At 44.0% G+C, this 17027-nt stretch overlaps 3 protein-coding genes across 4 annotated transcripts in view; 2 read left to right on the top strand and 1 right to left on the bottom strand.

Annotated features, from left to right (window-relative positions):
- Erich1 (glutamate-rich 1) overlaps window positions 1-17027 on the top strand; it is a gene marked incomplete at its 5' end in the record, with an annotated part of 52793804 nt that overhangs the window by 44194748 nt on the left and 8582029 nt on the right.
- On the bottom strand, window positions 1063-6585 carry Tm2d2 (TM2 domain containing 2). The gene is made up of 4 exons (NM_001017444.1): window positions 6291-6585; window positions 5793-5880; window positions 4004-4119; window positions 1063-1797 (listed from the first exon to the last, which is right to left on the bottom strand). The coding sequence occupies exons 1-4, from the start codon at window positions 6512-6514 to the stop codon at window positions 1584-1586; spliced, it is 642 nt and encodes a 213-aa protein (NP_001017444.1). The 5' UTR covers window positions 6515-6585; the 3' UTR covers window positions 1063-1583.
- Window positions 7015-17027, top strand: part of Adam9 (ADAM metallopeptidase domain 9) — a 79010-nt gene continuing 68997 nt past the window's right edge. Inside the window, exons 1-3 of one of the 3 annotated variants that reach the window (XM_087587945.1) lie at window positions 13937-14050; window positions 14617-14728; window positions 16815-16912. Coding sequence is in view for 2 of the 3 variants with exons in the window: in XM_087587944.1 (XP_087444070.1) it covers window positions 7098-7194; window positions 16815-16912 (195 nt within the window). In the remaining variant the exon portion in view is untranslated. Of the gene's footprint in view, window positions 7195-13936; window positions 14051-14616; window positions 14729-16814; window positions 16913-17027 lie in introns of those variants that run through there. The other 2 variants (XM_087587944.1, NM_001014772.2) reach the window with 2 other exon arrangements.

Raw genomic sequence — 17027 nt, forward strand, 5'->3', positions numbered from 1 at the left:
GCCATTTATGTTATACTTAATAGTTCTTTCCTTTTTCGTTAGATTTCAAAGCCACTGATACTTTAGAACATTTCCTTTTCTTCCCAGTGGTTTGGGAATGCAGAAGCCTGACTGTCTCTAATACTGCAAAACCTTTTCCTGTCGTGCCTATAAGGAGAGACTGTGTTTTCTCCTCACTCCCCTAAAACATCCTGATTTGACCCTGGTAGTATCTTTTAAATAGGCATACATTTTTCTTAGTTTTCTAAGGGGATGGGTGGGGTCCCTCATTTTACTTGTGCAGGAAAGTATAATAGTTACTTGTGTAAAATCTTTTTTTATTTTTCCTTTTTGAAGATAGGGTCTAACTATGTAGACTAGGTGGCTTCTAATTCACAAGATTATCTCCCTGCCTCTGCCTCCCCAGTGCTGGAATTAATGAAGTGTACACTAGTTTACAAAGTCTTTTTGAATCAGCCTCTAAAATGAGGGGTCCACAAGTTGGGAAATACTAATTTTAGGTAGGATAACTGTTAACTCATACGTGTCTACCACTGTTGGCTTTCAGAACATAACTGGAAAGAAGAAATTACCATCTCTATGGCAGTCCGTTCCGGCTCAGTGGGGTAGCCGTAGTAGACTTACACTGTTAGGACTAAGTGCCCCCCCCCCCCCCCCCGAGTTGGCTTACGAAGGCAGGCTCATCCGTCTGTGGTGGGCTGGCTTCATGGCTTTGGCAGAATTAAGTGTGGGGTGGATTAGACTTTTCATCTCAAAGTGGACAGGAAGAGCCTCCAGGTGACCCAGTTCCCCAGTAGCCCTACTTCCTCCAACCAGGCCTTATCCTACCCTTCATCACCTTCCAGTGAGTGCCATAATCCACTGACGAGATCGTCTTCAGGCTCCATTTGCTCTGGAAAAGCCTGTCAGCTGGCAGTCACCTCCAACACCTGAGACCCTGGGAGTGGTGGTGGTGATGGAGGAGCACCTCATATTCAGACCACAGCTGTTTCATTTTAAATGCTTACTCTTCAGCAAAAATGATTTTTGAGTTTCATTCTCTACTGAAAATACGCAGCAGGCTAGGTTTTAAAACTTTATTTTGCAATTTAAATTCCCAGAGTCAGACTTTTGGTGTGTATTAAAATCCAGTCATTTCTATATTCTCAAGACTTCTCCCTGGCGCAGCTTCTCATCTGTGCATGAAAACTGAGGGTCACAAAAGGCTGTGAGTGGTTAAACATTCCCTCGGTTTATCCTACTGGGTCCCCCTGCTCCAAACGACTGAAATCCAGCCACACAGAAACATCACTGAAAATGATCTCTGGATAAAAGTCACTGTCTTTGAGCTTTGAGCTTTTGTATGTGAGGCAAGGTATGACTGGGCTCCCACAATACTGCTTGTCATTCTGGTCTGCAAGGTTAAGATTTGGGTTGAAAAACTCGGTCGGTCCTTCCTCCTAAAGAGGACGGTGATGTTCAGAGAATTCAGAGCTTCTCCTAATTATCCCGCCAGCCAAATGCTCGCTTCCCTGGCCGGCAGAGGACAGCAGCCGTGCTTAGTAGACAGTACACCAGTTGCCGGCAGAGGGCAGCAGCCACGTTTAGTAGACAGTACACCAGTTGCTGCCGTCACTAGGCATCAGCCCCCCAGTGATGAGCAAAATAAGATCGACGAACCACCAGATCCCCAGTCCTCCAAGGGTTAGCAGCTTCCCAACCGCTGTTCCAGTGTGTCCCAGACAGAAGCGGTCGACTCCGAAGCATCCCAGGAAGAAGGAGTAGAGAAGCGTGGTTATGAAGTAGTGTCCAGTGTACCTGGAGGACGGGAGGGAGATGTTACTGAATGTAACCTAATGGAGGTGCAGCAATGGCTGGCTGTGGCACAAAGGCCTCATATCATGGCTGGGTTCTTTCCTGATGCATTCAGTCAGGGGTGGCTACTGGGGGTGGTGATGGTGGTGGTGGTGGGGAGAGGTAAAGAGGCCAAACAAACAGCTAATTGCATTCATGGGTCCTAGAGAGGAGGCCTGAGAAGAACATTATGGTCAGAAGACAGGAGTATAGGGTAGGTCCAAGTCACAGCTTTGCTGAGGTATTTGCAGAAAAGCCAAGGCAGGACAGATAAGCAATTTAAGATTGGCTACTTGAATAATTTCAACAGCTTAAAGTGTGGGCCTCAGTGGCCTGACACTTGAGCCTGGCATGATTAAGGCAAAGGAGTAGCCTCCTGGGGTAGACTACCACCAGATGGGTCAGGACATTCATTTGCATATTAAGTACATGCTCCTGACTGGGTCCTTTAATAACACTAGAATTTTTTAGTTTTGGGATGGTCAGATCTTTCCCCAGCTAGAAACATACAGTAAAGTTAAATATAGTATAATATACTCTCACAGGTACCTCCCTATCTCTAGTTGGTTTAGACTTTCCTGTTGTACAAAACATTCTCAATTGGAGACTTCTACTCCACCTTTGGTCATTCAGTTTCTGGATAAAAGACATAGCTTTTATTATTTATAATAAGCCTTAAACAGCATTAGAGCTGGGCAGATATCTACCCTCTGTGCTATTATGTTTACTTCCCTGCCAATAACCCCACAATATGATTTGCCATGTTCTGTCTGAGCTGCTCATAGCTCCAACTGGCTAGCCCTCACAGCTATGATTTCAAGATTCTTATCCTATGGTGTCTTCTCTCTCCATCTTCTCTCTCCTCATGATTCTCCAACCCCTAGTCTGGGAATCCCAGTCCCTGTCTGTGTCTCTTCTGCCCAGCTATGGGCTGTTGGAATCTTTACTTAACCAAGTTTTAAATTAAGGAGCAAGGTCACATTTACATTTGGATTCTCTGGGAGCAACCAAGCCTTGGGGGCCACTATTTAGCATTACAATACATAACAAAGACCAAAGCCCAACACTTCCTAACCCTTTGGCATATTAATATGTCATGTCGTGGTGACCCCCCCCCACCATAAAATTACTTTCATTGCTACTTCATGACTGTGATTTTGCTTCTGTTATGAATTGTAATGATATTATCTGATATACAGGATATTTGATGTGTGACCCCCTTCCGTTCCGCAGAGATTGTGATCCATAGGTTGAGAACCACTGGTCTAGGGTCTCTAAAACATACTTGCTAAGATATGAAGGGACTTTTAAGAATCAAAAGGGGCCTTGAGAGACGGCTCAGTGGTTAAGAGCATGTTTGGTATAATCTTGCCGAGAGAGGGGCCAGGTTGATTACCAGCAATGACATCGGGTGACTCACAACTGCCTGGATAGGCACCCTGCATTGGCTCTGCAGTCAGCGTGCACAAACCTAACTCACAAACACACATGAATAAATGAATAATAAATACGTACGTACATACATACATGCATACATACATACATACACAACCTAACAGTTTTTTGCAGAGTTGGACTGGACGGATCACTGCATAAAAGACGGTAGTAGCAGAGGGAGGGACCTGCCCTCTTTATCTGCTGAAGCATTTTTATGTCTCTGTGAAAACACTTAGCTGAGCTGCACATCACCAAGGCCTCTCTCGTCCCACAGCAGTCTACGTTGATTCTGAATCTTTTGGTAGAATTCACACATTTATTTAGGATCAGGTGACTTCAGCTGACGAACCCTCCCATTTCTTTGCAAAACGTTGTTCCACAAATCCTAAGGCTGTTTTCAGAGGATGCTTGCCCGGTTGGGAGTTGAAGCTACATCATTTGGCCCAGGGGCAGACCGAAAGCGCTGAACCCACAGCTTTCCCTCCAGTTGCTGCAATCACACTACCTCAGTCAGTGGGCTGCACTTGGGAGGAAGCACAAGTAGTCTTTAATACTTCAAAGACAGAGTCACAGCAGCTGGTGCCTCTAGCCAAGTACCCATTACCTCTTTAAAAGTAACTCTTAGTTCGAGCTGGAGTGTAGCTCACTATCAGAGCCTTTGCTCAGCATGTGCCCTGGGTTCAAATCCCAGCATCACACCACATGCACAGTACAAGAACAAAGCAAGGCTTACTTTATACAAGGCTTATTTTTTCGTAGGAAGGTCCTGGGGCTGGCACACTCGATTCCCTCCAGGGCTCTGCACTGGACTGCAGTGTGTTCCACATCACTGTAGGCCTGACCCCCAAACTGTGAAGAAAGGAACAGAAACATACGTTCATGTTCACAAGTAGAAGCTGCTTCAGTTTATACTAATTCTATCAAGATTGGGTAAAGCTGTCAAAAGCAAGGAATTCAGAGGTGCATCAGGTGACTTAGTAGTCTATCCTAAGTGAATACAGCTTTAAGTAAACCTTTCTTTTTCTTGACTGGCTTCTTCAGTAGAAAGTAAAACAGAAACAAGCTGCAGAGACATATACAGTGGCTTGGTATCTTGTATTAACAGGCACATAACGTAGCAGTTTTGGAATGGAAATTATCAAGTCAGTGAGTATCAAAACCTTTGTTGCTTATTTACTATAAATGAATAAGATCAGAAAATAATTCAGACTACTATCATCTGCTCGATTTGAGCCACACATGGCCATAGGTTTGTGTAGTCTGCCCCAGGATAAGGTTAGCGCCAGCAAAAATATTTAGAACCAGACTCTTGCCCTTTTCCAACAGAGAAAGCAGAGCTACACGGTTTCCCTTCTGTCTTATGACTGCTTTCCTATGGTTTCCCTTGTGTTGCTCAGAGTGAGACTGGAGAACATGGGTGCCCACGTCTCATACCTTGAGCGCTACCAGTCTCTGAGGACAACTGGCTGAGGGAGAGTCTGAGTCTTGTGACAGGATATATTTAGCTTTTAAAATAGTCATAACTAAGTTCTCTCTAGGTAATGCGAGTACGACTTTTACCAATTACCAATGGAACAAAATTTCAGTGTATTTAAAATATCTCTTTACACATAGTTAAGAGCTGTTCTGGTAGCTGTGGTGTTATAAACTTTATTCCTTTGTGCCTGAGGTAGCAAAATAATGTTTTCTCACAACTCAACCCTGCATTATAACATAGTGCTGAGTCCACAGTGTGAAGGTCGTTCATGAATTAATTCCTTAAGTATGAGCTAGGCCCAGTGATGTAAATCAAGGCTCAAGCGGGGGAATCAGGACTTTAGGCTTGGGCTATGGTGAGGCCTTTTCAAACAGTCAAACAAACAAACAAACAAACAACCTCACCAAGCACAAAAAAACTCAAACCAAACCAAACCTCATTGGGTTTTGAGAGACCATGTTAAGTGCACTCACTTTAAGGATATATTAATGGCTTCTCTCCAGGCTGAGAGGCCACTGCTACCAAATGCTTTTCTGGAATGCTTTATTCTCAAAGAAAATTATAACTTACAGAGCCTAGCTAGCTACTACCTACAGACATGGTGCAACATTCTTGTCACCTGCATGAGGAGCTTGCTCCAAGTGTGTGTGTGTGTGTAACCAAGAATGCCCAATTTAGCACCAGCTTTACCAAGTGCACCAAGTGCATGCCCTTTTCTTTTTGGTGGTGTTGTTACTCTTTTAAGAAGAGGCTTGGTTTGAAATGGTTTGAGGCTGACATTTTGGCTTTAATTTGTTAGTTTCAACAGCCAAAGGAACCAATACATGTTGGTCTCTGCACTTGGGAGCCTTGGACCCAGATACTATTGGTTCCTGAGGAAAGCAAATGTGCTCTTCCGCCTTTAAAACCTTGGTCCTGTTCCCGGCAACAGTTTTAGGGATAAAGTTCTAAAAAAATGTCTCTTTGTAGTCCCATGTGATCTTCTGTAACAGCACCCAGCCTTGCTTCCCATGAAGCAAGCCTGTACAACACACAAAAACCTCACCTTGAGACAACCATAACCAAGTTCCTGGTATGCAGTTGCATTTCCAACGTGATCCACTGGGGCATCGCAATCTACAAACTCGTCGGGTCTGCAAATCAGTAAGACCATCATCATTGCCTTTTGCCGACTGCTATGTGGCCGCACGCAACCCTATTTTCCTTCCTTATACTTGTCCCTCCTTCTGTACTGGGAACTGTATACGCTCAGCCCTTTAATTTTTTTTTTTTAATTTGAGACAAATTACCCTGGCTGGGTGGCCTTGAACTAATCCTGTAACCAAGGCAGAGAAAGGGTGCAGGAAGTGGAAGGGTTCTACAGCCTACAGTACTCCTGCCCAGTACCTACCACTAACACACAGGGCTGTCTGCTGCAGAGCAATTGAGAGGCACTAATTCCGGAATCACCTCCCTTAGGTGGAAGCCGCCTTGCGTTCCCACAACCACCACCTATCCCTGGCCGGATCCCGGCTAGGTCCGCCCCCAAGTCCCGGCAGCTTACAGGTAAGAGCAAAGGATGACTGGAGAGTTGGGGTCACTGTATTCCCAGCTCGAGGCCGCGGGACCCTCGAGGTGAGCGGCGCCTGAGGGGGTGAGATCCAGTTCGGCCGTAGCATTAAACGAGTGGCTCCGAGAGACACAGTGCAGCAGCAGCAGGTTCCCCAAAAGCAAGGCCGCCTGGCCGCATAGCAATAGGTAACTCACAGGGCAACCGCCCAGCACCATCTTCCGGGCCGGTCCTAGAGACCTGGCCTAAAAACAGCCAGGCCGCCACGGCCGACCCAAGCCGGGCGCTGTCAGGCCTCTCTACGTCGGCACGCAAACCTCCCGCTACACAGCCAACCGGTGCGCAGCTCGACGCTCCGCCCGCCGCTGCGACCAATCAGAAGCGGCCAGAGGAAGGGTGTGGCTTAGTTTCGCCCCCGCCCCCAGGAGGTCCTTCACTCTGCGGCGCGAGAGGCTGAGGGGTTGAGGGTGGAGCTTCCCTCAGCCCCGCCCTCCAGCCCCTCCTACCTTCTCTCCTACCGGCTGGGCGGGCGGAGGGGCGGGGCGGACGAGCGCGAGCCGGAGCGGCGGTAACGGAGGAGGCCACTCTCTCACCGCGTATTTTCCCGACGTCAGCCTCTGGCCGCAGGATCGCGAGCAGGAGAAAGGGGCGGGGTGTGGGGGGGTGCTGCGTCAGTGCCGCGCGCGTGCTCGCCGTGGGCGCGCGCCCCGCCAGCCCTGGGGCCCCCGCGGGGTTGCAGGGATGACCGAAGGGGCGGAGGCGGCGGCCGCGCGTTGAGCCGAACCTGCCGAAGCCCTAGCCATGGGGCCGCGCGCGCTCTCGCCCCTCGCCTCTCTGCGACTAAGGTGGCTGCTGGCGTGTGGCTTGCTGGGCCCAGTCCTCGAGGCCGGGCGGCCAGGTGGGTGTCGGGGAGACGGTGCTGTGGGAGTGCCCGGTGGCGCGGGCTGGGAGACGGACCCCAGGCTCCGGCGCCCCTGTCAGCGCTGACCCGGAGCCCGGCGGCCGGCTGCACTGTGGCCGTGCGCTCGCCGCTCCCAGGCTGCAGCTAGTGCTTGCGGGTGGAGTGGCTGTCACCAGCCCTGGGTTGGGAGATTGAACTTTTGCTTCAGTGTATCAGGATTTGGGATTTGACGTAGTCTTAGACGACTCATCAGTAGGTTCACAGGGATCCCGATGGAGTAGAGGGCGGGTTTTCCTTGGGCGGTTTTTGTTGTAGTAAGGAGACTTAAAATAATAAAATGAACGAAATGCTACATTTCTAGAGACCGTTGTTCAATGGATCTAAATCCGGACAAAGAATCTCTGCTCTGTTTAACCCAGGGGATTATCGGAAAGAATTAAATTACTGTCGGTCAGTACATTTGAATTGTGAAACTTCCCGTAAATGTGTAAGATATTTATATTGCAGATGAGGAAACTGAATGGGAACACACCATCAACACTCTAGGTTTTTTTTTTTCCTGGAAATAAGTTATTTATTTCATCCTTTGTATTAAATTAGTGTTTGCATGGCTGAGTTATCTCTACTAGCGCCGGAGGGACAATAGAAGGCTTTGCAAAATTGTTGCCTTCAAAGGTAGTAGATCTTGAGTTCAGGATCGCTGACCTTCACGAAACTAATTACAGTTTCTTGTCGTTCTCCTTTCAAGTTAGCTTCCTCCTGTGTGGAAATCTTGGAATTCATAATACTGACAAATTTTTAATGGGATGCAGCCAGAACCGTTTCTGATGAAAATGACCTTTTTCTGTGCTGTTGTTGTTAACGTTATCGCTATGAGAGGACCTGAAATGTTAGTAATCTCTAACTTCTTGTGTTTGCCAGTAAAAAACAGATTATATCGTTAGCGCATGTGTATGTTTGTTTTTACACATGGGCCTAAAAATGAATGGAATATCCTTATGTTCTTCAACTGCTGCTGTGATGGGCCAGTTGCTTGCTCTCACAGCCATGAGTATTCACTTTCTAAATCTATCCAGCGTCCATCAGACTCCAGGGAAACACAGCCCTGATGCTTTTGGAGGATCGAAAGGGTGACCGTGTGGACTAAGATATAGGGGCAATGTTGAAGGTTTTCTGTTTGTCTGTTTCTCCTTTTTTGGTCCTTTTTTTTTTTTTTTTTTTGAGAATGTGAATTTCAACTTAGAGTGGAGTCCATTATAAACATAAGGAGTTTTATTTTACCCCCCTCCAAGAGTAAGTGGGTATGAAGGAGAATAACTTGTTAGGAAAGGGTGAAAGTGTTGATGTGGGGTTAGGTAGCTTGTGTAAAGATGATCCTGGAAGGGAAAGCCAGGTAGACTGGCACCACTCTAGGGAGTTACATTCATCCTGTAGGTTGGCTTGGGGCATGAAGATTTCTAAAAAGTGTGACCATCAGAGTTTTAGTTAAAACATAAGGGGAGTTGGGCTCTAGGAGAGTGGAGAGAGCCAGAGCCAGGTTTCGAAGTGTTAGCAATAGTGCCATGAGTCAACTCGAATTTCCTGAAGTGAATGATCTTCCAGAATCAGCTGAGTTTTTGGAATACAGGATGTTCAAAACATGAGCTGGAACACCCTCACATTAGCCGTGCTGGGAGCTAAGCTGGTTTGAGTAGGGTTTGAAACTGTCGTTTGTAATATTGCGTCCACGAGGAAGTACAGAATAAATTTTGAGTAGTGGATTCAAATGATTAAAAAAACAAACAGAAAGAAAAAAAAAAGAACCCTGGGGTCAACGAATATAAGGAAATCAGATACTTGAAACCTCTTGATTTTTTTTTTTCTGAGTAAGGTAATAAATACAATACATAGACTAAAAATGATTCGGAAACACTGATAGTCTAAAGAAGATGATTTTGAAAGCCCACTCACGGTGAATAATTGGAAAATGAAGTAGATGTAATCATAGGAACTTAGGTCTACACCAACTGCAACTTCAGATGGCTGTGGATTTTTAAAATTCACTTTAAAATCAGTATGTAAGATCATGGGTTTCCTTATGACAGTGTCATGTGTGTTCATCATGGTACTTTTTTCATGTCGTTCATTTTCTTCTCATGTTCTCCACCCCCATCCTCTTGCCTCTACTTTCATGTCACATATATGTGAGAGAAAATACGTTCCAGTTACCATGGTAGTCGCCAGTGCTGTCCTGAGGGCAGGTTGTGTTCTTGGTGGCTGAGCAGGGTTCCCCTGTGCATGTGTACTCCTTTTTCTTTATTTGTTTCTCTGTTGATGAACATCTAGGTTAACTTCATATTTTGGAAAGAACAGATTAAAATTGATGTATCTGTGTTGTAAGAGAAAGTGGTATCTTTTAGACTTAAAAGACATTTTGGTTTCCAAACTTCTAAGTAGAAAAATCAAAACATCCCTAGTTGATAAGAACAAAATTTCTGGTCTTTGAAAACTAGTTTTATATTTTACTTTACCAAATTTGGTTTCAAATCTGTTCTTCTTTTGTGTTTTCAAGAGAGGGTCTCGCTATGTAGCTCTGGTTGCCCTGAAATCTATTATGTAGACCAGGCTGGCCTGCTTCTGCCTCCCGAGTGCTGGGATTAAAGGTATGCCCCACCTTGTTGGCTTATGATGTTTATTTATATGTTATTAAACATTATGGTTTACTATAGAAGGTCCTAGATGATTTCATAAATGGTAACAAGAAGTATATAACAGGAGAGACCTAAACATGGGACGTAGTTAACCTCATGATACCTCTTTTTCCCTGTTAACCTAATACTGTGTGTGCCCTAGTGCCTTGGAGTGATTCTAGTCCCCGAGTCACTGGCTCTTGCTAGCCCTGCAACTGTCCTTACTCAGTTATCTTTGAAGGGTCTGAAGTGGACCCAACTAAGACTGGATCGCCCTGCCTTGTTTGTGTGCTCAGATCATTTTCATTGTGTGATGGGAGATGTGATCTGTTCTAGTTGAGCATCCTCATGGGGATATAGTATGGGGGACATTGTGCTCTTTTTAAGTTTTGAGAATTTCAAACAATGCATTTTGACTATCTCTACCCTCATGTCACCCTCTAACCCTGCCCAGATTCACCCGTCTCCTTGCCCTCTCGACTTCCTGTCTTGCCATACATCTTTTAAGAGTGAGGAAGGAGGGCAGGAATGGATGAGCCCAGGCTGTAATGACATTTATGAGGGTGCCAAGATGAAACTTGTTACTTTGCATGATAACCACCAAATTGATAGAATTAAAAAATAAGGGACCTAGCCTGAGGAAATCACATGACTTGTTCAGCACCACACTCCTCTCTGCCTCTTTTCTCGCTCTCTTTCCCCCCTTTTTTTGATACAAGGTTTCTTTTTATACCTTTGGCTGGCTTCCAGCTCACTAGAGCTCTCCCTGCCTCTGCCCTCTGAGAGCCAGTGGTCAATTTTAAACTGAGCGGTTACGTTTGAATTTGTTGCTTTTATCTTACTTAGTAGTAAGTTAAAAAAAAAATTAAAAGTTAAAAAAATCACTACAAAACAAGTTCTATTGTAGGACAAACTCCACTTCTAAATATGTTTTTCTTTTCCCTTTGGTACATTGTTCCTGTAATGAGGTTTATTTTCATAGTTTAACTCACATTAGCATGATTCTTCCCTTTTCCTTTTGGTAGAACCCCAGGCAGGCACCTGCATGGCACAGTCAGATATGTGACAAATACACTTAACTTGAAATCTCCAATCCTAGTTTGGAGAGGGGAATTTGCTGTTACTGATAAAAATGTTTGAGGGCCCTGCAGATTTGTGGAAAAATGTTAATTGCTGAAAAGGCAGGTTCACTTTAAGTCAGTCCCCTCTGTCTGTCTCTGTCTGTCTCTGTTTCTGTCTCTGTCTCTGTCTCTCTGTGTGTGTGTGTGAGTCTGTGGCTATTGACTGAGGATACATTTTATTACAGATTCTTCGTAAGGAGTAGCTCCTCTTTCTTAGCACTTTAAATTTCTTTTTGGAGGAACTTAATTCTTAAGAGCATTACATTTTCTAAATGGTTGGAATTTTTCCCAATGGGGTACTTTCAGGACAAAAATAGCATTTGTTTTCTTATTTGAAGACAGGATCTGTGCTATATAACTCAGGATGAACGTTCTCTTTAAAGACAGGTAAATAAAGATGCATACGTCTTAAGACACGTAACAATATACAACACAGTGGCAGAGACTGCAGCAACCCTGGGCTTTAAGGAGGTAGAGGCGGAAATACACTTGTCTGGGATTGGCCCTGTGACTAGGATGGGGATGCATAGTTGGGTATTGCAGTTAGGTTCTTAAAGAAGCTCCCAACAGTAGAGCTTGTCTGTTTTTTTTTTTTTTTTTTTTTTTTAATTACAGTCATTTCCGTTCCATACTTGAGGCAAAGGATTATCTCACTCACCCTGAATGTGGAGGTTTGTCTTCTGGGGAGAAAGTACGGGAAGGTGGCTATTTGTCTAGGTAATAAGCAGGAAGGAAAGAAGAAAGGCTCACAGCTCCTGGCACTCCCGTTTGTTTGTCTTGCAATTAGGTGGAATTCTTTAAAAGATATTTCTCACTGCCCCAGTCGCTTAGACTTCCTTGGAAATGCAGAAAAGACCTAAGGAGTCGGGGGAGTTAAGAACAGCCAACGCCCTTTCATTTACTAAGTCTCATAAGTTTCTGGTTCAGCTTTGCTTTGTCTTCAGTTTGTGTCCCCTCATGTCATTATTTTTAACAGAATACTTATCCTTTCAAATTCTAACATCGAAGTTTATATGCCCCACAGTTTATTAAGGTCTTTACTTTCATTGTGAACGTTCATTCCCTGTGTTTTAATTTTAACTAAAAAGCCAAACCATTTGAGACAGTCTCTGACTTGCCCTTGCTCCTTCTGGAACTTGCTATATAGACCAGGCTGGTCTTGAACTCACAGATACATCTCCTTCTGCCTCCTGAGTTCTGGGATTAAAAGCTTAAGCCACTACACCTGGTATTTCCAGTGTTTTTTGCCAACATAATATTTTTATGGATTATTTGGGACTTTCACATCATTTACCCCCATGACACTCCCTTCCCAGTCCTCCCAGGCCCACCTCCCCACCCTTGAAATCCTCCCCCCATAAAAAACCAAAACCAAAACAACGAAAAACTGAAGAGGGTTGTTTTTTAATTGGAGGCAATAGTGCATACTACACCCGAAGGCATCTGGAACACTCTGGTTGTCAGAACTAGCTGGGTTTGGGAGAGTAGAAGCCAGGGGTGCTACAGTTCACCCTACAGGATGCGCAGGATGTCCCACAACCAAGGATTTTCCAGCCCACAGTGCCAGTGTTAGGAAGGTTAAATGCATTTCCTTTACAGTAAAAGGAGAGAATTGTTCTGGTCCCCACAGGAAGCATGAAATAGAGAAAAATCCATGCAGGGTATGAACAGGAGATCAGAAAGAAACCAGAGATAAGATGGGAATTCTGAAAAAAAAAAAAAAAAAAAAAAAAAAAAGGAGCGAGGATCCCCGAGTGGTTAGTGTGTATTATTTTAAAATAACTTTCAGAATCTTTGTATGTGGCTTTTTGTGCGTGGGTTTGATGCAGAAGGTGGGTCCTCTGTCTTTGATAGGAGTCAGTGTCAGAGTAGTAACAAGTCCTACACAGAGGTTCTCTCTGGGTACTTTAATCTTTAAATCTTAAAAAAAACAAAACAAAACAAACAAACAAACAAACAAAACCCAGCTGATTGTGACATTTGTTTTACAAAACTATAAAACAAGAACAAAAATTTCTTTTAAAATAGAAACCAGTGAAAATCCTACTTTAAAAGAAAAACAAACAAATGAACAAACAAAACTACCCCCAAAACAAACAAACAAACAAACACAAACAAACAAACAAAAACAAAATAAAAATCAGGGTCTCACTCTGGAGCCCTGACTGTCCTAGAACTCTCTGTGTAGACCAGGCTGGCCTTGAACTCACAGAACTCTGCCTCCCAGTGCTGGGACTAAAGTGTGCAGCCCTATGCCTGGTCTACCATCTATTCTTATATCCAGCTTTTATTATCTCCTGAGCCATTCAGGTAAAAGGTTCCCCAGAAGACAGAACATTTGGTGGGCCAGGACTGAATATAGTCACATGGTCTGCTTTAGCCAGAGAGCTCTTGAAGTATCTGACTGCCCATTAGAAATTTTGTCCTATTGAAGAGTCCCATTTTCTCCCTCTGTGAGTTCACTTCAGAATTGTAATGAAAATGTTTTAACTTACTTGCCTGAGGCTTAGCTTCTCTCTCCTGTAACGGTGGCCTGTCAGCATATATGTTCTTGTCAGTAGTGAAGAACTTTGAAATATCGAGTCACATCAGAAAGTTGGAGAAAAATGTGCCCCCCCCTTTTATGATAGGGCATCTAACTCAGGCTACTACTTTGTGGCTGAAGCTGACCTTGAACTCATGCCCTTACTGTACATACCTACTTCCCAGGGTGCTGGGTTTATAGGTTTGTCCCACCACACCTGGTTCCGGCTAGTTTGCTTTATTTAAACAATTTTATTTGAAAATTCTGTACAATGTATTTTGATCACATTCTCTCCCCAGCTCCTCCCAGATCCACCCCCACCTTTCAGTTCCTCCAGCTGCTTGCCATATTTTTCTGGGATGTGGCTTACACGGAACTCATTGCCCAACAACAGTATTGTGTTTCTCTTGCCACAATCCCAGAGTGACACTCTAGCAGTGGGACTGGTTATGGCTGCTGCAGAAGCTTTTAAGGGAACTGTTTAAACCTGTGTCTTAGGGATTTGAAAAGACTGGGAGTCACTGAAAGGCTCATTTCAGGTGAAGCAACTGTCTCCATCCTCGGTTAAGTTAGGATCGAGGGGAGTTCTGCCCAGTAAATTGGGTTTCCAAAGGTTCTACTTTTTTATTTTCTATTTTCTGACATGATTCTCCATGGACAAAGTACCTGGACGGTAGTTGATCATGGTATGAGTGGTATGCATGGGAGATCGATGGAAAACCGTTAGTATATATTATATGTTATATTTTCCTGTCGGTGTCTTTGAAATCCTGGACTAGAGTTTGTTTTTTTTTTTTTTTTTAATACAGTGACAACTTGGAAAAGTTAGGTGCAGTACTTTATCCAAATATGTGAGAAAGCTGAGGGACGTGGGCCCTTAAGTGAATGGAATATGGACAGTGTCAGAGGACGGGGGTGTGTCAGAGGTGGTGAAGCTGCTCACTGGTAGAGCCTTGGCTTGGCATGCGCAACTCCCACGGTTGGTGTCTAGCATCTGGAAAACAAGTTAGGAAGGATGAACGGCGGTGGCGATGCTAGATAATCCGGGACAGCACTTGACCAGGGAACTGTGACTTTTACAAAAGAAACACTGCTTTTATTTTAGCTAAAAGGTTTACAGTGGAGGCAAGCAGCATACTGCACAAACAAACTCAGACTAGGAAATATACTTCTCACTGCTTCCTACCTCTACTCAACCCGGGACATGTATTAAACAGGTGAGTTTGTTGATTTATGCTGTTTATATGTTCAGGACATTCTAGAGTCCCGTTTGCAATATGTAAATATAGTATTTCATTTATCTGTGCATGGTCAGGGGAGATCAGAATATATGACTTTTGAAAGTCAGTTCTCTCCTAACACCATGTGGGTCCCAGGGCTCAACTCAGGCTGGGCAGCGAGCCTTTTACCAGCTGAACCAGCTTGCCAACTCAGGAACAGTATTTTGTAATTAGAGTTGTATGCAGCAGAAGTCTTAGGCTTCTTGTCATCCATGCCCTGTAGGTGATCAAGTAATTACATTATTATAGAAGTTTCTAAGCATACACAAAAGAGAAAAAAGTAATAAACCCCTGTATATGCACTATCCAGGTTTAATCTTGTTTTATGTGCATATCTTTCCTCAGTCACTGTATAATTTTAATATTTCTAGACATATTTTATCAGTGAATAGTCAGCATGAATCACTAAAACATTACAAATAATAATAATAATAATAATTGTTGTTGTTGTTGTTGTTGTTGTTGAAGCTCATCAGATACTTACTCAGTGTCTGAATTTTCCAAATTATCTCCAAGTTTTCTCAGGGATCCAAACAGGCCCATGTATTGCATTGGGTGCTGAGGCTTTTATAGCTTATGAAATCCCCAACTTCCTTTTTTTGTGCCTTAATAGAAGATGCATCTGTGCTCCTCCCTCTGCCCTGAGCTCTGAAGGTCCTTCAATGGTGACCAATGACCATCTACTTCATTGGACTTCACTGAAAGTACTTTTTACTGTGGGTGTGGGTTCTGTGGTGAGCTCCTGTAATCTCAACACCGAAGGCAGGAGGACATGAGTTCAAGGTCATCTTGATTAACTAGTGAGATCCTGTCTCAAAAGCAACAGACATTAAAGACAGCAACAGAAAAGAATTGTTATGCCCTTAAGTAATGATACCGGAAGAGAAGGCTGTTTTGTGTTGGGCTCCTTGAGAGACTATTTCCACCTCTCACATTACTTATTGTTCAGTTTGTGGTGGTGTTTTTATTGCTTTCTGTTTTTGTTTTTTTAAGATAGAGTCTTCTTATATGTTACTGTGTATCCCTGATTGGCCTTGAACTCAGAGCAATCCACCTGTCTCAACCTGCCAAGCGCTGAGATTAACTTGTATTGCCTGGTCTGGCCCTCAGTTTTACTGATGACTAGAATCTCAGGATGCATGACTGGAGTTACTGTTAATAGTTTTTGTATAAAATGTCCTTCTGATGAACTCGTGTAGTCACTTCAGAAGAGACAGTTGGTGCTTGTTAGTGTATACGAGAGCTGATACATTAGATAGTAAAAGTATCTTACCCTTCTTACCAACTCCATCCAGTGTTTAGACATGCTGCTCTTAGGGTGTCATTCAAGATGCATAGGAGGGAGGGAGAGAGGGCACCTGAGCTCTAGCATAACACCCCTCCCCCCACTAAATCTCATGTTCTTTTGTTTGTGCCAAAGGAGTTTAAAACAAATAAGCCTTTTGAGAAGAAGGGCTAGAGTATACAGATATGAAAGAGGCTTATATATTAACATTATTTGAGGGGCTGGAGAGATGGCTCATTGTATAAGAGCACTGGCTGCTCTTCCAGAGGATCCAGATTTGGCTCCCAACATCCACATGGCGGTTCACAAGTGTCTGTAGCTCCACTTTCAGTGGACCTGACAGCCTCCTCTGACCTCTGGGACCTCTATGGGTAACATGCATGCACATGGTAGTAAACAGACATACATGCAGGCAAAATACTCATAAAATAGAACAATAATGACAAATATGAAAATAAAGAAATCACATGCGTATTAGGTTTCTCAGTGATTTAAACACTTAGGTTTGTTTTTAAGATGGAGGTCTCATTATGTAGCTCTAACCGTCCTAGAAGTCACTATGTAGACCAGGCTGTCCTGGAACTCACAGAGATTCTCCTGCCTCTGACTCCCAAGTGCTGGGATCATTAAAGAGTCCCTAACATGTCCTTTGCACCCATGCGAACACTCAGTTTTTGTTTCCGGTGTTTAGGTCCATGGAGGTTCACTTTGTTTTATTTGTTGTTCTTTTCGCTGCAGACTCTGAACAGACCGTCCATCTTTCTTCTTATGAAATTGTAACTCCTTGGAGATTAAGTAGAGAAAGAAGGGAAGCTCTGAGGCCCAGTTCAAAACAGGTAAGTTATCTCTTGAGAACTCTGAGTGTGATAAAGCACATTCTAGTTGCTTTTCTTAATGAAAGGTGACATTTGCACAGGGGTTGGTGGGGGGAGCCAGTAGTTATTACATGCA

The sequence above is a fragment of the Rattus norvegicus genome, chromosome 16, assembly GCF_021556685.1.
Source record: "Rattus norvegicus strain SHRSP/BbbUtx chromosome 16, alternate assembly SHRSP_T2T, whole genome shotgun sequence".
Taxonomy (NCBI): domain Eukaryota; kingdom Metazoa; phylum Chordata; class Mammalia; order Rodentia; family Muridae; genus Rattus; species Rattus norvegicus.